The sequence below is a fragment of the Ambystoma mexicanum genome, chromosome 6p (assembly GCF_040938575.1).
Source record: "Ambystoma mexicanum isolate Mex_15411 chromosome 6p, UKY_AmexF1_1, whole genome shotgun sequence".
Lineage (NCBI taxonomy): Eukaryota > Metazoa > Chordata > Amphibia > Caudata > Ambystomatidae > Ambystoma > Ambystoma mexicanum.
The window spans coordinates 774,507,765-774,530,416 of NC_090935.1; the positions used below are offsets into that span (position 1 = coordinate 774,507,765).

Here is a 22,652-nt window from a genome sequence, read left to right on the forward strand (position 1 = left end):
TTTTCAAGGACCATAATTGCTGACTTAGATATATAAATTTTGAGACCACTGGAATTGATGTATGTGTTCAGCAAGTTCAATTTACGCTTCAGGGGCGATTTCGGTTTGATCTAATAAAATCAAGTCGTCGGCATATAACATACACCCCTGTGGTTCACTGTTTATCTTTGGCGGTTATGAGGTTTGATCATTCACAAAATCTTTCATATCATAGGTGAATAAATTCAAAGGTTCTGCTGCATGTGGGCATCCTTGTTTTAGACCCTTCACAGTCCTAATTTCCTTTTACAATAAATCTTCTGAATTTAGTTTTAATTGTATAGACGTGTCACTGTAGAGGGAATTTCCAAAACGCCAGTTTTGCCCATAATAAAGGGCGATCCACACTATCGAAGGCTTGCGCGAAGTCGGCAAGGGCGATATAGGTTTTCTTACTCTCGGTTCATGCTCTTGCTTTTAAAATATTCAAAAGAAACAAATTCAAGCCATAGCCAACTCCTTAGACAAACCCAATTTGTTTGGCGTCAGATTGTCCTACTCTCAATGCCCATTTTGCTCAACACATCAAGAAGGGCAATAGGGCGGTAGTTTCTAGGATCCGCTCGAGAGCCCTTCTTGAAAATCGCTATTATTATTGACTTTTTCCAAGAATCTGGGATTCTTCCAAGTCTGCCAATTCTGTTAAAGGGTTCAAAGAGTTCAAAATAAAATATTCCCCATTCTTCGCGTGGCTGTTTAAGCATGAAGTTAGAGAGACCGTCGGGTCTAGGGGCTCTCGAATGACTTGTTTTCTTGATCAGGGCCAAGATTTCATTTTCTGTAAAGTCTATATCCCAAGATGTGCTTGCCGCCATATGGGGATCCAAAGACGTCTGTCCATACATCTTCTGTGACTGCGTTTATTGTGGTAGATTTTAGCGTGCAATTTGTATCATTTACCAAGGACCATAATTGTCAAGTATCCATATTTGCAAGAGCCATCAAGATTTGTTCTGCATCATTTTGGGCCATTATTGCTCGATGTGATTTTATCCAGTTTTTGTATGTTTGCTTTTGTTTTCTTATAGCTGATTTTTTAACTGGTTTTTCCTGTCGATATAATGAAGCTATATCATATCAAAGCTCTTTTTCCTTTATTTGAATGTCTTAATCAAAGACGTGCTTGGTCCTATAATGTGTATGATTTAGACTACACCCAATTTTACAAAAACCACCTCAAAAGAGGCACATAACTGCAACCCATAGTCATATCATATGATGTCTTCGAATAGCGGTCACATAATGTTCTAAGGCGTAGCCGGTTCCACCCTGAGGTCACCTCTGTGTTAATGCTCCACTTCGATTTGATTCTACACTTTTCTAGTAATAGAGTCAGTTTCACAAGATCATGGTGACTACCTCTAGTTTTTCAACTCGAGGTGAACAAGTTACTTACCAACTGGTAACGTTCTTTCGATTGGATGTTCCTCCAACGTATTCCTCATCTTAGATGTATTCCATCCAGCATCCAGCTTCAGCTGCTTCGGAAAAAAAAATCTCAGCAGAGGGCACCGTGCATCATATCGTCGAGTCGATGGTCCCTCGAAGGCCTCCGTCGAGGGTGACGTCATCTCAGTTCTGTTTTTCCACCATCCTTATTGATTTCTCATTGTGTGGACTGTGCCGGCAGACAGGTATTTGCCTTGCGAGAGTTAGAGTGGCAATAACCCAGAAAAATCTACAGAGGGGTAGGTTGGGAGGGCCATGAGGAATACGGTGGAGGAACATCCAATCGAAAGAACGTCACCAGTTGGTAAGTAACTTGTTCTTCGAGTGGATTGTGTCCTCCAACGTATTCCTCATCTTAGATGGACTCCCAAAGCAGTATGGACAATTTCTCTGGAGGAGGGGTTAGATTTTTTGATATCCATTGATGGCTGAATATAGTACTGCTTTACCAAAATTCAGCTCCTTAGACTGGGAAGCATCCAGGCTATAGAATTTTGAAAAAGTATGCAGCGAGGACCAAGTTGCTGCTTCACAAATGGACCTTATAGGAACACCTCTTTGTAGGGCCGTCGAAGAGGCGATGCCTCTGGAGGAATGAGCCCTTAAACCTTCTGGTGGGTCTTTTTGTGCTAATCTGTAGCATTCTGAAATACAAAGCACAAACCAGCGTGATATTGTTTGCTTTGTCACTGATTGACCCAATTTCCTTCCTGTGTAGCCGATAAACAGTTGATTGTCCACTCTAAGCTTAGAAAGCCTGGAGATGTAAAAGCTTAAAGCTCTTCTTGGATCCAACCTGTGTAATCTTTCCTCCTCCTTACTAGGATGAGGTGGAGGATAGAATGTGTGTAAAACAATTCTCTGACTTAAATGAAAATCAGATACCACTTTGGTAAAAATGTGGGTTTAACCTTCAACACAACTTTGTCCTTATGGAACACAGTATAGGGTGGCCCAGAAGACAGTGCCTGCAATTCGCTCACTCTTCTTGCAGATGTTAAAGCAACTAGGAAAGCAGTTTTCCATGTCAGTAATCTTAATGGACAAGTGTGCAAAGGCGCAAAAGGGGCACACATTAAGAATTTTAGTACCAGATTGAGATCCCAAATTGGCACTTGAAATGGATAAGGAGGAAACACATTAGTGAGTCCCTTTAGGAATTGCACAATCAAAGGAATTTTGAAATAGGAGCATTCTTCCGACGAGCGCTTGAAGATGGAAAGCGCCGCAAGATAACCTTTAATGGTTCCAACTTTTAGACCTCTATGTGCTAGGGTCAGGAGGAAGGACAGTACTTCCGGAATAGAACATAGAAAAGGATCGACATTCTTTTCTCTGCACCAGTTGCAAAACCTTTTCCAACGGCAACGGTATAGAGACTTTGTTGCTGGCCTTCTTGCCTAAAGCAACACCTCTGTGACGTCATCTGGAAGGTTCCAATCCTTGTATCTCAGCCTTTCCGATACCAAGCGTGAAGGTTGAGCGTTTTAACCTCTAGATGGAGAACTCGACCCTCCATTTGAGAGAGAAGGTTCTCTCTCTGAGGAAGACGTACTGGAGGACAGATGGACATGTCTGGAAAGTCCGGGTACCACGTTCTCCTGGCCCAATCCGGGGCAATTAGGATCATGTGATTTCCGAAGCGTCTCAGTCTCCTGATAACCTGAGGAATGACGGGAATCGGAGGGAACGCGTACAATAGTGGGAAATTCCACTCCAACACGAACGCGTCCCCCGAGGCTCCTCTCGGGGGGAAATTCCCTTGATTAATACTTTTCGCACTTCCGGTTGATTCCGGTCGCAAATAGGTCCACTTGAGGGGTTCCCCAAAGGGCGAAGATCTCTTGAATGACTTCCTGAGCCAGTTCCCATTCGTGGGACACTGTGCTCTGCCTGCTTAGAGCGTCTGCCGTCATATTCTCTTACCCGGCTAGGTGAACTGCTGTTAAAGAGATACCTTCTTGAATTGCCCAATACCAGAGCCATTGCCTCTCTGCACAGAGGTAGTGACCCTACACCTCCTCTTTTGTTCAGATAATGCATGGCCACTGTTTATCCGTCATTATCAGGACATTTCTTTCCCTTGACAGATGGCAGGAAAGCTTTCAGCGCTAGTCTGATTGCTCTCAGCTCCAGAAGGTTGATGTGTAATTTGGACTCTGATGGAGACCAACGACCGCTGATTGCCAGATCGTTGCATGAGCTCCCCACCCCTTGAGTGAGGCGTCCGTCAATACTGTGATCTCCGGCCATGGTTGCCAAAAAAGTTCTCCCTTCAGGATATTCTCTGAACAAGTCCACCATAGAAGATCTTGACGAACCTTGTTCGGAATTTGGAGAAGATCCGTCATTCGACCTGAGAACTGGGATCACTGAGTCTTTAGAGCCCATTGAAGGGATCTCATTCTCAGATGTGCCTCTGGCACCAGAAAGATGCAGAATGCCATGAGGCCGAGTAACCTTAAGAAGTCGTAGGCCTGAAGATTATGGGCATTTTGGAATTTGGAAATCATCTGAAGAATGTCTTGAGCCCTCGACCTGCGAGGCGAGCTCTTTCCCAGGGATGTGTCGAATACAGCTCCTATATATTGGATCCGTTGAGAAGGTGTCATTTGTGACTTCTTGAAATTGAGGGAGAAGCCCAGTCTGTGGAGGAAGTGGCAGGTGACTTTCAGGTGATCTAGTGCCTGTTCGGCCGAACGTGCACTGATCAGCCAATCGTCCAGTTATGGGTAGACGTGAATCCCCCCCTCTCCTGAGGTGTGCTGCCACCACTACCATCAGTTTGGTGAAGACCCTCGAGGCGGAGGTCAATCCGAATGGCAGGACTCAAAACTGATAGTGTGAGTCGCCAACTACAAACCTCAGGTATTTTCTGTGCTTGAGATGAATCGGCACAGGAAAATAAGCATCCTGGAGGTCCAATGACACCAACCAATCCTGGAGTTGAAGGGCCTGAAAGATGTGAGAAAGGGTAAGCATCTTGAACTTGTCCTTCCTGAGGAACTTGTTCAAGTTTCTTAAGTCCAGGATGAGTCGCAGTCCTCCGTCCTTTTTGGGGATCAGAAAATAAGGGGAGTATCATCTCTTGTTCCTCTCTGCTGCAGGTACCGTTCTATAGCACCTTTCTCCCGCAGGGTTAAAACTTCCTGCTGTAGGAACGAGTCTGAAAACTTCAAAGGGTGTCTCCTTGGTGGATTGCTTTGAGGTTGCGTTAGAAAAGGAAGGCAGTAACTTTGGGCTATTATTTCTAGTGCCCAAACATCTGAAGTAATGGCTCGCCATTCTTGCAGATGCTGTGACAGACTGCCCCCTACAGGTGTCTTGTGATGCAACTTCGCAAAGTGGTTTTGAGGCGGTTGCTGCAGCCGCTGATGGCAGAGAGGCTGTAGCTGGAGCTGGCTTTGCGCGTTTTCCTCATCCACCGCGAGTGGCCTTTCTCTGGCCCCTTTGACTGGCCATTCCTCTCGCCTTTCCATATGAGGAGTAGTAACAATAGGATCGTCCCCTCCAATACTGACCTGGTGCACGAAAAGGCTGAGGTTCCCTGATGGCAACTCCCAAAGACTTGGCAGCTGCTTTTGAGGTCTGCAACCTCTCAAGGCTCTCTTCAGCCTTGTTGCCAAAAAGGTGAGACCCGTCAAAGGACATGTTCAGGAGACGGTTCTGCACGTCTGGTGCGAAATCCAACTTCCGTAACCATGCAAATCTGCGCATTACCGTGCTAGTGCCCATGGACCTGCTCACACTATCTACAGTGTCCAATCCAGATTCAAGGGATTCCTGCATAGCGTCCTTTCCATCTCTAACGATGGCTAGGAATCCTTCCCTTTTGTCCCCTTCCGGTATGTGCTCCGCCGCCATCGCAATGCGCTCCCACAGAGTGTAAGGAAACTTTGCCAAGGCACATGTGGAGTTGGCTGATTTTAACGCCATACTCCCAGTTGAAAATGCCTTCCGTGACCAGCCATCCCTACGCTTATCGTCCCTGTCCAGAGGGATAGAAGGGTACGCCAGTTTGTTAGAAGCTGTGGCTGCCCGTATGACCAAACTCTTGGGAGTGGGATGTTTAGACAAATAGCCGGGATCGCTACTGGCAGGGCGGTATTTTGAAGTAAGGGATTTATTCACTGGCGGAATAGAATCCGGAGTCTCCCAATTTTTGCCCACCCTATTTTGCAAGGCTACGTATAAAGGTAGTATTGGGTCTTCAGTAGGACCATGATCCAATATGCCTGTTAGATCATCTTGGATGAATTGGGCTGGAGGTCTGGCCCATCCTAAATAATCTATTATCTTTGTCATTAGCTGACGGTTTGACGGACTGGCATGTTCTCCTAGTTCTGTTCTACCAAAGTCATTTTCAGGAGATGTATCAATACCACTCGCATTGTGCAGTGATTCAACCAAATCCCTCATCTTGCTATCTTCTGAAATCAGGTATTCTGGGACATTTGGGGTGCCATATTCTTGCCCAAAAGGTACATTCTCCTCATCAGATTTCTCCTGTTCCTCAAAAATTGAGGTCAGGGACTTGAAAAAGTCCTTCCTACGAAGAGGTTTAAAAACCTTTTCTGGGAGAGATGGAGGAGGAGTATTAATGGGTCCTGAAGGCATTACAGGTCTTGTAGCCTTCTCTTTACCTTTTTCTCGTTGATTTTATCGAATTGGAGGTTTCGGCATTGAGGGCTTCGGGGTTGACGTCGACAGAGGTGTCGATGGTGTTGGCGTAATACCCGTCTTCGACGGCGCCGGCTTTGAGGCGCTCTTTGAAGACTTGCCCTTCGAGGTGTGTTCGGTCTCGACAGTGTCGGTGACCTCGAGTGGTCGACTCGACTCGAGCGGCTTTTCTCACTCGGCGTCCTGGAGGGTTCTCTATCCTTCCTCTTTCGATCACCCAGGCTCGAGGGCACGCGAGTGTCAGAGCGATGACACTCCCGGCCGGCTTCCGAGGAAGGCGCGGACCGAGGCTTTGCTTTCTCGAACACCTCCATCATTTTGACCCTGAATGCTTCCCATTCTTCGGATGATCAATGTTTAGTAGGACATTTCATCCTTTTTTGGGATTCGTCCGAGGACGAGGTGGAGGGGGACCTGTGGCGTTGTTTCTTCGATTTTTTTGTCGAAGACGACGAGCGATGGGAATTGCTTCGGGATCTAGACCGATGCCTTTCGTGTCGAGGAGATTTCTCCTCACGGGACCTCGACTCGACGCTCGAGGCTTTACGGTCAGATTTACGACCTACCTGTAGTTTTCCCCTCCTCTCTCACAAGGCCTTCCCCATCATCGCCTGACACTTCTTACATGCCTCCATGTCGTGGCCTTCTTCGAGGCACCACAAACACTCTCGGTGTGGGTCTGTAATCGACATTTTTGAACCGCATGACTTGCACTTTTTGAAACCTGATCTCGGGTTCGTGGACGGCGTCGATGACGAGGACATATTCTTTATTTACTATTCTTCACAGAACTCGAGGCGCGCCAAATCTCTGAAGCAACGTATACTGCGGAAAAACGGAACTGAGGCTAACGGGCGCCGCACGTGCTACTTATACACCCGATGTCGTCACCCTTGACCGAGGCCTTCGAGGGACCATCGACTCGACATCTGCCGAGAAAAAAATTCCGAAGCAGCTAAAGCTGGATGGAATACATCTAAGATGAGGAATACGTTGGAGGACACAATCCACTCGAAAGAACATTACCAGGGGTCAGTAATTTGTTAATCTGCAGCAGGTGCATTGATTGTTGAAAGTTTATGCAGCAGAATGCCTGTAGTATCTGCAGTAGACATAGGGCCTCATTACACGGAAGGCGGTAATGGTTAACGGCCACCGTTAATGGTAACGGTGACCATTAACCATTACCGCCTTACTACGAGGTCCCTTAGCGGGTTGGTGCTTTAACGCCTGCTTTTTGCAGGCGTTAGAAACCAACCCGCTAAGGGACCTCGGAGCTAATTACGGCACCGCAAAATAGCGGTGCCGTAATTAGCGCCTTCCCCATTCCCATAGAGCCCTATGGGGCAGAAATGGGAATGGGGAAGGGCAATGGCGGAAGGGGGATTTACCGCCCCTCCAACCTTGGAATGGGGCGGTAAATCCCCTTTCCGCCAAGGCGGTGCCGGTATTTTAACGGCATGAGCCATGGTGCTAATAGCGCCATGGCTCACCGCCTTCCGTGTAATGAGGCCCATAGACTCCGACAGCAGTAAGACATTGTGGAAGAGGGCAAGAGCGAACTCTGCAGCAATTATGTCACTACCTGTGGAAGGACAGCTCTGCGAAAACAAGACTCATTGGCTCATAGGGTATCCAGGCAATAGTGTTTTTGCGAACGTATCTATGGAAACCTTTGTCGCAGACAGATATTCTTCCCCAGCACTCCTCTTTGAAGAGCTGAGGTAGTTATATCCTTAGTAGAGTGTGCCCTGAACCCGTCAAGGATTTGCTTACCCGCTCTAGTGTAACATTCAGAGACACAAAGCATAATCCATCTGGAAATCGTTTGTTACTCCCTTGTCTATTTTTTTAGGCCTTTGTAATCAATGGAAAGTTGGGTCTTCCAGTTTGAATTGATTCGTGCAAACAATGTAGAAGGTCAGAGCCCTTTTGGGATTGAGTGTATTTGGTCGCTCTTCCTCCCCAGATGGATGAGGTGGTAAATAGAAAGCTGGCAAACAAATTGTTTGAAAAAAGTTAAACTCAGAAACGGCCTATGAAATAAATAAAGGACATACCCTAAGAGTCCCTTGTCTCGTAAAAGGTGGCTGGCGAAACAGGGCCTGCTATTCACGCGCCCTTCCAACTAAGAATGTAGCGGCCAAGAAATCCATGTAAGAAGTCACAGAGGGAACAAATGCATTGGCTCAAATGGAGAAGTCATAAGGAATGTCAACACAAGGTAAGTCCAATGCCCGCACCATGTGGTAGCTCAGAGGGAAAGTGTTAGTAAGACCTAAGAATTGGACCAACAAAGGAATCATGAAATATGACCTCTGCTCAGGCGTGTGCTTAAAAATAAAGGGCGCTGCTAAACAGCCCTTGACTGTGGTGACCAGAAGACCCTGTCTTGCCAAATTAAGTAGAAATGACAACACTTTGATTTGTTGCATAGAAAAGCATCGACATTTTATGCTCTGCACCAGCTGCATTCGTATTTCTAACGGCAGCAGTAAAAAGACTTTGTTGTTGGCCTGGCCGAAAGCAACACGTCCATCATGTCTTCCAGAAAGTCCCAATCCCTGTACATTAGCGTTTCAGAAGCCAAGCTTGCAGGTTAAGTGTATGCTCGGGTGAAGAAACAGCCCCCTCTGATGAGAAAGGTAGTAGGCCTGGGAAATAATCTTAATAAAAGTTAGCCGAGCAACAGATGATAAACTCCAGTAAATTTCTGGTGTCCCCTCGTCAATTTTCACCTTTCATGATGAGATTACTCTACACTTTAAATACATGCAGAGAAGCTGAGTTTGAACATGTTTACAATTGTAATGCAAATGTGCTGAGGGAGAGGCACATATTTGTCTGCGGATATGGGAGAGTGGAGGCGGATTAATGCGGGAGGGAGCAGCGTGACTTAGCCATTGTCGGATGTGGCCGGATGCCCTGATAATGAAAGACCAAAAGACCTGTGTTTGTTGTTTTATTGATGCAATGATCTGTGTTGAGCAGTCTACCTTGTTATCCCTAATACCATGTTATCTAACTGCCCGGTATGACATGACGACTGTTAATTTACAGTTATATGTAAAAGACATTTTTTTTAAAAAAAATCTGGCCTCGGGGGAAGACAATGTGGAGGGCAGATAGTCATATCCATAAGTTCCAGGTACCACATCCTCCTGGCCCAGTTCAGGGCAATCAGGATCATGGTTGCTCCATACCCCTTCAACCTGGTGATCACTTAAGGAATGATGGGAATTGGTGGGAACGCATACAGGAGTTGGAAGTTCCAGTCCACCAAAAATGCATCCCTCAAATTCCCTCTCTTTGGGGTTCCCCAGAGAGTGAAGCTCTCCAGAAGGACTTCCTGGCACAGCTCCCACTCGTGGGAGACCGAGCCTTCCTGCTCATGGTGTCTGCCGTTGTATCCTCCTTCCCAATTAAGTGAATTGCTGATAAGGAGACCTTGTTCTGTAATGCCCAGAACCAGAGATGCATTGCCTCTCTGCACAAGGGGAGTGACTGCAACATCCTCTTGTTGATGTAGTGTATGGCCACTGTGCTGTCTGTCATGATCAGGAAAGTCTTTCACTGTATGGTGGGCAAAAAGGACATCAGCGCCAATCTGACTGCCCTCAGCTCTAACAGGTTTATGTGAAGCTTTGTCTCTGCCAGGAACCACAGCTTGATTACTGTCAACTCTTTCAGGTGAGCGTCCCAACCATTCAACGATGCATCCGTTACTACGGTTGTCGATGGCCATGGTTGCCAAAATGGTTCTTCCGCCATCACGTTCTCCCTGCAAGTCTACCACAGGATATCCTGTGCAACTGCTCGGTACTTGAATCAGGTCTGTCATACCGCCAGAGAATTGCGACTATTGAGATCGGAGTGCACATGGGAGCGATCTCATCCTCAAACGGGTCCCTGCCACCAGGAAAATGCAGGATGCCATGAGGCCTAGCAACCAGAGAAAGTTTAGGGTTGGCGGGCAGAGGCATTGCTGGGTGGGGGCTGAGGGGGCTATAGCCCCGAATCTTTTGGTTGTAGCCCTAGATATAATCTCAGGAACTAAAACCAAAAGACTAGCTAGCCCCAAGTCTCGACAGTCCCGACATTAGTGTAGCCCCGGATCTTTTCCAGACATAGTAACACCCCTGTTGGCAGATGTTGGGTGTTCTGGAATCTGGTGACCATCTGCCGGATGTGTAGAGCCTGTCCTCGGGAAGAAAGGGCTTGCCTGGCGGTGAATACAAAACATTTCCTTTTGGGGCTTTAGTAGAGGAAGTTACCCAATTAATCTTTTACTGACCTTTCCTAAAACACAAATAACCAGGCTCGTGTTCAGTATTAGAACACCAAATTGCATAACTTCGGTAATGTGCTTTCTGATAGATTAGTCCTTTCTCCCAAGGATTCCTCTTCTTAAAATATCCTCCAGGTACCAGAGTAGCTTCGGACATTGTTTTCAGCTACCAGAAGATGCAATGTGGCTCTGCGTCCACTATACACAGATTCATTGGCACCCATCACACCAAAGGTGACACCATGGGCAGTCTATATGAAGCCGGCTGCATCCCATGGCATCAGTTTGGTTCACATTTTTCTAGTTGAGTTGCAGTGGAAAGAGAACTACATGCTATGCTACATGTATCTAAACATGTGTTGAAAGGGCCATGAGTAATCTGTGGGAGGAAGGACTAATCCATCAGAGAACAATACAGAAGTAGCAACATTTTTCTTCTAATGTATTCCTTCATTATCTTAGGAAGGATTCCAAAGCAGTACAGAACCTGCAGGATTGAGGAGAGCTAGGGACTATCACCTACATCAGGAAACTCTCGAGCACTGTGCGACCAAAGCAGATGTCCTGAAAGGACAATGAATAACATCAGTAATGTTTGGCAAACGTGCGCAGAGACGCCCAAATAGCCACCAATAAGAGATATGCACCACGGGTACACTGCTCTGCATGGCAAAGATCGCTGCCAGGCTTCTGGCAGAATTGGCCCACAAAACCCTTGGGCACCTTCTTGGTGGCCAGACTGCAGCATTCAGAATTGCAAAGCATGATCCACCTAGAATGGGTCTGTTTAGTAACAGTCTGGCCAGCACAAGCACCAGCAAAACTGAAAAGGCTGATAATTACTGGTGGTATAAGCCAGGAAATTCAATGAGCGTGCGTCAAGTAGGCAAAGAAGAAAGTGGTAGATGAGAACTTTACAGTATTCTGGGAAGATAAGATTTGTCAATAGAAGAAAGGTTATTTTTCAAATAAATACAAATAGTGCATGGGTCATGGCTACAAGTTAGTCTCCACAGTCTGCCAGTGAATATTTTATACAATTTTCACACAAAGGTCATCCTGGAATCACTGCCACCAAGCAGAAGGTCAGTGAAGGCTATTGGTGGCTAGGTTTGAACTTCCTTGCACAATGCCTAGGGACAGTGTGTTGGCCTTTGGTGAACTTTCCCAAGTGCATGGAACTGCAGAAACAACCATTGTGTCCCATTCCTGCATTGCAAGGGTCTATGTAGTGCCTGGAATCAGGCATAATAGGGCTGTATCATGTGTTGGCGACCAGGAAGAAGTACATAATAGTCAATGTTGATTACTTTTCTAAGTGTCCCGAAATGAAGTTACTAGTGAGAGCAAATGGTGGAGATCTATTTTCTGAAGAGCATATTTGAAAGGGAATGCTACTCTGAAGAGATTGTGACAATGCTCCATAATTCAGGAGTGTAGAAGTAGCTAAGTATGTTGAAAGGAGATTAAGCAGAAATTTAAAGTTGTGCACCATTCAGAGGGCAATGGACTCAGAAAGTGTTAATGGGGGCTCACCAGGGTGGTTGAGCACTGAAAGAGTACAGCTGTTCCCGAAGCTGTTAGTGAAAAGATATGGAGGATAACGTCAGCATCCAATGCTGTGACAGGAGGGTCACCCAGCCACTTAATAAAGCGATAAGAGGTTCATTCTAAATTGAACCCAGTTTAGGCAAATAACCCCTCAAAAAGTGATGAGGTGCTTTTGAGTGAATTGCAGGAACGCATATCAAGAGCGCAAAAAATATAAGTTGAGTTCTACAAACGGATCAAGACTGTGAATGGGGATATGAAGAGATTGAACAAAGGAAAGATTGTGAGTGTAGGAATGTCCATATTGTACAGATCGATTAAAGTACAGAAGTATTTCTCAACACAAGAGTGGAAGATGGCTCCTTTTGGAACCTAACAAGAGTGGTAAATGGAAAGGAAATAGGGTAAGAACAGTGACCAGGACAAGGATCAGCAGTCAGGTAAGTGGAGGAGCATGGGCGAAGGACACTAGGAAGGACAACAGCGACACATGGCATCCCATGGTATACAGTGATACCAAAATAGTCTTTGAGAAATTATCACCAGAAAGTTGGCAAGTAAACTAAATGATTATGAATTATAATGAAATAAGTTTTAGCTGCTTCAGCCATTGTTGGTGGGGGCGTGGCAGGTGTAGCATCCTATGTGTGTTTTGTAGATAGCATGCTCCGGGTCTAGAGTCTAAGGGGGGCACGATTGGCAGCTGAGCCAGTTGGTTGGTCAAGAAAAAGAGAGCTAGTAAAAAGTGTGCACCCTAAGAAAAGCTTTAGATTAAGAATTTCTGAATCCACTCTGATGTCTAAAGGATATTCTAAGAAGAGGACTCCATTAGAAATGTATAATCTGTTTACACACATCTATGTTAAACACATGCCTTAATATAATGCTCATTATGCAACATAACTGCTGAACTTCTGCCGGGAAAGCTATCTCAACAGTATACCAGGTGCTCAGTTGTTTCAACAGATGCCCCCTGATGAGTCTTCATAACAAATGGGAGGCACACACGGGTCCCTTAGAGGCAGAGGAATGGCAGGAAGCCCTCATGGCACCCTGTGAGGTGCAGATCCCAGGCAGATTCAGAATGTTCCATCTGAAAATGTTGTACCAAACCTATTACACAAGGGAAGCACTGTGCAGGTGGGCCCGGGCAGATGACTCAAATGGTTTACGCTATTGCACTGAATTGGGGTCGTTCTACCATACTATATGGTATGGTCAAGAGCCCCAGGCCCGGATGGGCTGTCAAATGCTCACCTGAAAGAGGAAGCAGAACTTTGGGTCCAATTTCTGGCAACCCTGTTTGACTATGTTAAGAAGCAAAAGTGGGTCCCACTGTCCTGGAAGACCTTCGTAGTCCTCATCTTTAAAATAGGAGACAGAAAAGATCCCAGCAATTACCACCCCATAGCCCCTTTTTTAAATTTTTTTAAAAACTGTTATTTAAGTTCAGCTTAGAATGGTGACACATATATTTTGCCAAGCAGTTGTTTACACAGAGTAATACATTATGTTCATAGATACATACAGCTGTTCACCTCGCAGTATCAGCCACCAGGTCGAACTTTAGACAAATAGGTTCTAAACTCAACCCAGATGTCCTTGTGTCTCGCCGCTTGGGGCCATCCGAGTATATATTGTTCTTCATTATTATTGATCCACGTCAATTCTTTGAACCATTCTTTAAATAAGGGAGGGTTACTGGATTTCCACTTTTTCAATATGCATCTTTTGGCCACTAAATAACCAATGTTAAACAGGGCTTTAAGACTATTGTCCACTGTGCTCTGCCACATACTGAACATAGCAGACAATGGGGACATCAGTATTTGTGTGTCCGCCATATCAGTTAGTGCTGCATAAATTGACACCCAAAAGTGTGTCCGTTCCAGAAAGTTCCACAGCATATTGTACCTGCTGTCTCCGACCCACAGGGCGGGCATAAACCATTACCATTTTTGCACATTTTCTGGAGTTTAAGAGGAGTGTGGTGTAGCATATGTAGTATTTTGTATTTAACCAGTTTTAAACGCATGTTCATGGCTACCTCATCAGTGAGCTTACACATTGCGGTCCAATGCTTATCTGAAAATGTTAACTTTAGCTCAGTATCCCATTTTTTCTGTGAACCGTCCAGTCCTTCTCTGTACAAGATGGATAATACATGGCGGCAGCCTGCTGAGTTCGCTATATATATAACAACAGTTTAGTTTCTGGGGGCTCAGTTGGGTACCCTCGCCATTTGGCTCTAAGTGCAGCCTGCACTCTGTGATATTGCAGGGCGTCTACTCGTGCTAACATATGTTCATTTCTGCAATTGTCCGATGACATATATTCGCCCTCCACAAACAGGTCCCCAATAGTGCAATAGCCTTGAGGTTCCCATTGGTGCCTAATTGCCAAATCACTTGTGTGGGGGTAGCAGTGGGTGGTTCCATAATGGGAGCCAGCGGTAATATGGGATCGCAATCTTCAGTCTAATGAATATACGTTTCCATGCGTCCCGGACACCTGGTCCAGCTGGCATTCTTCTTTATACGACCTATCAAGTATTAAGGACATCATCTCCCCATTTCCTGCTGCCTTTTTTTCCAGTTTGACATGTGGCGGGGCTGCCCCGCTCCAATACCAGTAGGTAGCGTGTTGAGTTTGGGCGGCTAGTCAGTATACTTCTAAATTAGGCCCGTTAAATCCACCCAGAGCATAGGGAAGTGCCATATCTGAACACTTTTTTCGCACTGCGCCGGTGTGCCACAGGAATTGGGATAAACTCCTGTGTAGGTTAGAAAATAATTCCTTCCCCCGCCAGATAGGGACATTAACAAATGTATAAAGTAACTTGGGGACCAGTATCATTTTAACCAGAGCCATCCACCCTGCCAAAGACATGGGCACCCGAGCCCAGGTAGACATTTTAGTATTTGCATATTTTTGCAAGCAGGTGTAATTATTTGCCATAAGGGATTCTTTATCCCTAGTCACTATGACACCTAGATATTTCAATCCATCGGGAGACTTTAGCTGTGACTGTATACGAGGGCGAGGAGTGTCCGTGAGGGGGAATATTTCCGATTTACCATAGTTTACAGTGAACCCAGAATATGCACCTAATCGTGTAATGTCCTGCATCATCGGGTCCAGATTATATTGCGGAACAGTAACATACAGCAACACATCGTCTGCGTACAGAGATATAAGTTCTGGGGTGTCCTGTATTCAGATACCTCTATTTCAATGCTATGAGTCCCCATAGCCCTTTTGGACGTTTGTGGCAAGGTCTTTGGTAAATTAATTCTGGTGGGTCTGAAAAAATTGACTGGGGGATCGGGCAGGCTGGATCACTGAAAGTCGGGCTTCGTTAAAGGAATGAATATGTCCTTCAATCTATTTGTGAGCAACCTCTTGAAGAAGCGCCTAAGAAAATCCAAAGGCTAACTTTTTGTGGCATTCATAGACTTGGCGCAAGCCTTTGACTCAGTGGACAGAAGCAGATTATGGACTAAACTGTCAAAGTGGGGATGCCCGGGAGATCTACTGGAGGCCATCACAGATTTGCACACTGACACAAATCTTCGAATCAGACTAGACCAAGGAGCGGTCCCCGTCAGCATCAATATTAACAGCAAGAGGCCTAAAAAAGGGTTGTCCGTTGGCGCAGGTCCTGTTTAACTTGTTCCTTCCAGACCTTCCGGACGCTCTGAATAAAACTTTCCACCTAATATTGATGGGGTGAAGTAGGACCATCTACTGTATGCCGATAATTTGGTACTAACAGACCAAACCTATGTGGGCCTTCATAGGCAACTAAAAGCTTTGGAACAGTATACTCTTGAGAACGGATTAAAAATAAATTTGAAGAAATCCAAGGTCCTAGCCCTGGGTCAACCCAGGAGGAGGAGGCCAAGAGAAAAACCCTGGCACTGGGAAAATGAAAGATTGATGGAAGAAACCTCAATTGTGTACTTGGGGGGGTTGCATAAACACTGCCTCTACAGAATGTATGGTGAGGAATAACATCAAATCATTAACTTCCCAAGGAAAGCTGATTCAAAGGAAATATGGAAAATGTTCTATTATCTCAGCACTAACATTCTACAAATTAAAGGTAATACCTATAGTAACGTATGGAGCAGAAACATTCATGGCACTACCTCCAAAAATCTGGGACTCCCTGGAAAGAACCTACTGGAAAAGCTTGTTGAACCTTCCAAAGTGATTCCCTATGGCAGTAGTAAGACAAGAGATGGGTCTAATCTCGCTCCAAGCGCACATCAGTTGGAAATATCTTGCACTCTTGCGGAAAGTCACAGCATTGGGGTAAGAGGTTTTGGGACTTTAAAGAGGGCATTACAGGGAGCGAGAGACTGTGGGTTGCCAGACTGCAAGTGAACCTGTATGGGGACATTGGACCTTGTAACATCAACACAAGATCAGCTGATGACCAATCCGGATTCAGTGAAAACTATGATCTGGTGACAGGACTGGATTTTGACACAGGATAAAGCAAGTAAAGCAAAAATATGTTTCCAAAAGAGGGTAGCAAGGGGTCCTTATCACATGCTTCCCAAATACCTGTCAAGGTGTCCAAGATAAGCAATAAGAACAAAATTCATGAGATTCCGTTTGAACCTATATCCCACCCAGGAGGTTATGGCATCTAGAGATAAAGGGCCTAAGAGATATACTGACTGCAGACTATGCAAACTGAAGTGGGAGAGAGAAACCCTAAAACATCTGGTCCTATTCTGTAAGGCCCTTACACCCTTAGGAACACAAGTATTGGGTGGCTTATTTGAAGAACTGAAGTCGTACACTGCGGACAAATGGTGGAGAGAGAACCACATTAATCATTGCATTGACGATCTTCCTACATAGGACTCTTAAAGAAATAGACACAGTGGAAAAAAAAGGTCAGGGGGAGCCTAAGAGACTGTGGCATAGGGAAGTGTTGGGTTGAGAAGGCTTGTGTTTGGCCTTTGAACTGCACTTTATTTAACCTGATCAATAGTTTATGGAATACATTTTGTTTTTGTAAAATTGTAAAAAGAGTGATGTATAAATATATATATTTGTAAATTGCGTTGAGGCACTTTGAAACAGAATTGACTTACTGTATGAGTGCCTAATAAATGCACAATAAATAAATAAAATATGGAAGGTATAACTCTTTCGAAATAAAAAGAGATGATACCTTGTAAATGCATTTTAACATTTTTTAAAAAATGTCTATGCTGTCGCACTGCATTGGGGTTGGTCGTTCTACAATACTATATGGTTGTGTTTGAAGATTCAGAACTTCTGGAAGAAAATTGCAGGGAAAATGTCGACTGTAGTGTCACAGCCGGTCCCGATGGAACCGAAAATTGCTACTACTTGGAACTTGGGGGGTGGGGGAAAGGCGGCCTATTCGAGATATGAGAAGCTGTTTATCTTCAATACATGATATGATACCTTTATAATTACGAAAATAAATATTGCCATGATTTGGGGGGGCAAACGAGACCCCTAAAGTGTCTAAATGGGTTCTGGACATGAATAGCTGAATGGAAATGGAGGGACAGATGTACAGGGATAGGGGCTGCCCTGATAAATTATGGAAAATCTGTAAAATAAAATGGGTGGATGCCGAATGATCATACCGTTGGGCGATGATTGTTTTCTATGCTGCCACAAGCACGGATGCATACTACCTATGATGCTTCGTGTTGTTACTATTGGGAAATTTTATTTCAATCATGATGGAATGTTGAGAAATGACTTTCGTCTTTTGTTTGTTTGGGAAAACTAATAAAAAGCGTTTTACAAAAAAAAATATATAATGCCCATTATGGAAGATAGATGACATTTTCTAGTGCACATAACACAAAAAGCAATACAGTAAAATGTAAGACACATTATTTTGATTTAAAATGTAAAATACCAGTAAAATGAATACCTGTAAAGATTTTTCAAGTATTTCCCTTGCATTACTCTTTTGCTCTTCTGTTAAGTTTTTTGCTTGATAGTAGTAATTTATCCCAAGGTCGCACCAGAGATTTGCTGAAGTCTGCAGTTTTAATGCTCGGCCGTAACACCTTGAAATGCAAATTGTGTTTCAATTAAAAGAACAAACAACACTCTTGGAAACATGAATGTTTACATTGACAAATTCCATTCTGTCTTTAAAAGGTTACCTCAAGACCCTTTAAAAAAAATGTTTAAACGAGATCAAATCGGGTTCATAAGTAGAGGGTACCACCTTTAATAACACAATTGGAAACTGCTTTTCAAAACTGTTATTTCAAACGTAGTTATGTAGCTGGTAGCAGACGGGTGTCCCATTAATGCAGCCAAACATCTGACATAATGTGTGATGTGTAGTAGGGAGGGAAGAAACCATAACCACAAACCTTAGCAGTGTTGGACTGTTGACAAATAAAAGGATTTATCAATAATGTAGCTGCTAGTGTAGTTATTGGCCTTACTCTTAACCGGACGTGCTTTAAAAAAATGTATTCAAACCATTTGTTTTACATAGATATTGTACATACAATAGGGGTATTTACCAAGCCCCTATTTGACAAACTGGACAGACTGGGTGTCACCTACACAAACTACGCAGATGACACCCAGATCCTCATTCCCCTTTCGGGCAACTTCATTGCTGATACGGCCTTGGTAAATGAAATATACATCCTCATTCAGGCATGGATGGCAACTCATGGCCTCAGCCTGAACGACGATAAAACAGAGATCCTGATCCTTGGCTCTGCCGCCAATCTAGAAAAACTTGACAATAATTACTCCAGCTTTAACATCGATGGCAACACAATTACAGTAGCCAAAGAAGTGAAGACGCTAGGCTTCTATCTTGACTCTACCTTAACCTTCAGAAAACAAGTACATGCTCTGGCTTCATCTACCGCCTATACCTGTAAACTTATTAGATCTTGCAGGCCATTCCTAACTCAATATAGTTGTATTATCCTAGCTAATGCCCTAATACTATCCAAACTGGATAACTGCAACGCCCTATATCTGGGAGCTAATAAATACATCAACAAAATCCAGACACTGCAAAATAACGCCCTTAGACCGGCCTTGAACCTACCGACCAGAGAACATGTATCCAACAAAAAGATCATCACTGGCTCAAAATCAGCGATAGGATCCTCCTCAAAACTGTTTTGCTAACCTTCAAATGTCTGAATAACGCAGCCCCACCCTATCTCAAGGATAGAATAGTCAGAAGAACATCAACCCGCCCCTCTAGAGCGGCCAACTCCCACTGCCTACAAATACCTAGATTCAGATTAAAAAAAAAACAGGTCAAAACAGCTTTCCAGTAAAAGCTGCCCAGCATTGGAATGCACTCCATCTTGATCTCAGAATAGATCAGTCCTACTATAGCTTCAGACGGAACACCCTTAACTGGCTATGATCCAAAGACATTATGACTAACATACTTGCACTAGCCTTGGAATTTCCGACTGCTTGTACTTCTATACCTAGCTCCCTATTGTATTTTACTCTGACTCTGTAATTATGTATATATGAACTTTTGCTGACTACCTGCTTACATTGTCAGTCTAGAAAAATTGATACCTCTCATGATTGATGGCAAACGTATTTTGGTGGCCGTGGGCCAACCGTCTCATACACGATACGATAGAAATACAGGTTTCCGAGTTTACCAATGAACGGCCATTTTGATGTAACAAGGATCGCCATTTTGTTTTCTAACAATTGCTCATTGCTTTCTGTTCTTATTGCTTCGCAGCACATTTTCTGCTTACACTGCTCGACTGTTAATATTGTTGTCTGAACGTGAAAGGACAAGGCCGCAGGGCCGCAAGGCTAATAAGAGTTCGTTGAAACACAACGTAGGCAGCGCCAGGAAGGAATGCCTCCCGAATGTAGCCTTGGAGCAGAGCCGCAGGGCATTTAATCATTTCACAGCTGCCAGCCAGTCTCATTATATGGTAGAATATGTTACAATAAAGCAGCTAAAGGCTTGAATTATGCTCTTCTTACGGCCCCCCTTTACCGAGCCCTGTAGAGCGTGTCGGCTCCCAGGACACGAATAGCACCTCATAGATAGCAAGGTCTGGAATGTGACTCTTCCCCCGTATGTAGCTCGCTTCCAAGAACAGAAGCACTGTGTTCTGTTCAACAACTAAAAGATGCCTCTGCACTTGCAAAATTGCATATTGTTACTAGAATAGATATTTGAATGTCTCATAATTCTCGAAAGTGTCCATCATCACATCGAGTTCAAAGAAACCCAATAAAGGGGGGTGTTAAACATGTCATAGCTGATTGTATGATATGCATTTTGTATATATGTAACTGATGTACGTAATTCACTCTCTTGCGTCTCTCGAGGTCTAGAGATACACGTCGCGGGGCGTGAGACTATTTGCTTTGCAATAAACCCTAGCTTTGGGAATACAACCTTGTGTCTGGCGTATCTATCTTGTGTGGTGACTTGCCTTGTTTCCATAGACGTAAGGGACCCCTAGAGGCCCCTTTCAAGATGGCGCCCGAATAGGGCCCCTCCCCCACTTGTTCCATTGTATACTTTATAATTGAGTAAAGGCGGAGAACGGCGAGGACGGCACGATCGAGCCGGGATCAAGAGGTGTTCGGGGCGCCCTGTAGAAGAGATGAGAGATACCTTTGCAGATCTGCACACATCTGATCCCTGATCGACGTACCCGGCTAGAGAACAAGGAGGTGAGGGTCCCGAAACGAGGCGGAAGCGAAGAAACGCAGACACAACGTCATTGGTTGCGTCAGTATACAGACGACTTGTGTCCTGAAGGACAAAATGATTTATCAGGTGAGTCATTCCCCGATTCAAAGTAATCCTGATATTGGTTGAGAGTTGACTTTGCAAAATCAAACGCCCTAGGTAAGGTTGATTAACCAGGGGGAAGGTTGAAACATGCCTGGGGTATTGTCCACCCTAGCAGGGTTTTTCCGCTGTGCTAGACAATCTTTGGAAGATGGCCAAATTACACCACCTGGGGGAAGGAACAAGTTACTTACCTGTAACTGTTGTTCTCCAGCATGGGTCTGGCATGGATTCACATGCTCATGAATATTCCCCGTCGTCAGGCTGGGAATCCTCGGTAAAGAAAAAATCAGTATCAGTTTAGTTTCTGATCTGTCTTTCGTAGTAGTAACCAATCACTGATCTCTGCGTCATAATGACCACAGCCAATGACTGCCCTCTACCTAAGCCCCGCCTCTGGCAGCCATCTTCAGATTTGGTAGCACGTGAAGTGGCAGTATGACCAAGTGAAGAGCCGCAGAGGGGTAGGCGGGAGGGTTCGCATGTGAATCCATGCCAGACCCATGCTGGAGAACAACAGTTACAGGTAAGTAACTTGTTCCTTCTCCAGCATGGGGTCTGGCATGGATTCACATGCTCATGAATAAAGAATACATAGCAGTACACACATGCACAACCACGGGAGGTGGCAAAGGCTCAACATTAAGTATTACATCAAACTCAACCTTAAGCAATTCTTACCTCCTCACCAGGCTCACCTTAGGCGAACAGGTTGCGCAGCACTGCTTGGCCGACCCTGGACTCCTCCCTGGAATCCCGATCGACGCAGTAGAATTTCGCGACGGTGTGCGTCGACCTCCACGTAGCAGCCCTGCAGATGTCTATCAAGGGCACACCAGATAGGAACGCCGTGGTAGCTGCGATCGCTCTGGTGGAATGGGCTCGCGGACGGCCAGGCAGCTGTCGGTTTGCCAACCGATGACAGTACATGATACAGCCGGAGAGCCATCTGGAAATGGAGGCCTTTGAGAGAGCCTTCCCCTGATTGACAGGTCCAAAGTTCACAAAAAGTTGTGACGTCTTCCGAAAACACTTCGTGCGGTCCACGTAGAACTTCAGCGCTCTAGCCACATCCAGCGAGTGCAAAGACCTTTCGACCGGCGACGAAGGCGACGGGAAGAAAACAGGCAACACCAAGGGTTCGTTGAGGTGGAAGTCCGACGGCACCTTGGGCATGAAGGAGGGGTGCGTCCTGAGCACTACCCTCGTGTCGTGAAAAGTCAAGTACGGGGGCTTGCAGGAAAGGGCCTGGATCTCTCCCACTCGTCGTGCGGAGGTGATGGCCACAAGAAACACTGTTTTCCACGACAAGAACTTCAACGGAGCCGAGTGCAGAGGCTCGAACGGAGGTCCCATGAGCTTGGTCAGCACCACGTTGAGCTCCCACGCCGAGGCCGGAGCCTTCACCGGCGGGAACGATCTGAACAGTGCCTTCATGAATTCTTTCACCAGACGATGAGACCACAAAGACGTCCGCCCCGTGGTTCTGGTGTATCGGGAGATCGCAGCAAGATGAATCTTGATGGACGCGTGCGCCAGTCCAGCCTTGGCCAGCGTCATGGCAGTACCTGTGGAGCCGTAATCCGTAGAGGGTTAATCTTCTGTGCGTGGCACCAGACAGAGAACCTCTTCCATTTGTGTCCATAGCATTTAAGAGTTGAGGACGCACTGGCCTTTGCAAGAACCTCTCTGCAGTCGGCCGGTATGTCGTATCCTCCAAACTCTAACGCTGCAGGAGCCAGGCCTGCAAGTTCAGCGACTTCGGGTCGTGATGGAGGATGGCGCCTCCTTCCCTGGAGAGAAGATCCG

At 45.3% G+C, this 22,652-nt stretch overlaps 1 protein-coding gene across 1 annotated transcript in view; it reads right to left on the minus strand.

The window, feature by feature from the left end:
- Nucleotides 1–22,652, minus strand: part of SKIC3 (SKI3 subunit of superkiller complex) — a 2,336,627-nt gene that overhangs the window by 1,405,367 nt on the left and 908,608 nt on the right. Inside the window, exon 20 of the mRNA XM_069627646.1 lies at nucleotides 17,943–18,081. Coding sequence (XP_069483747.1) covers nucleotides 17,943–18,081 — 139 coding nt within the window. The remainder of the gene's footprint in view (nucleotides 1–17,942; nucleotides 18,082–22,652) is intronic.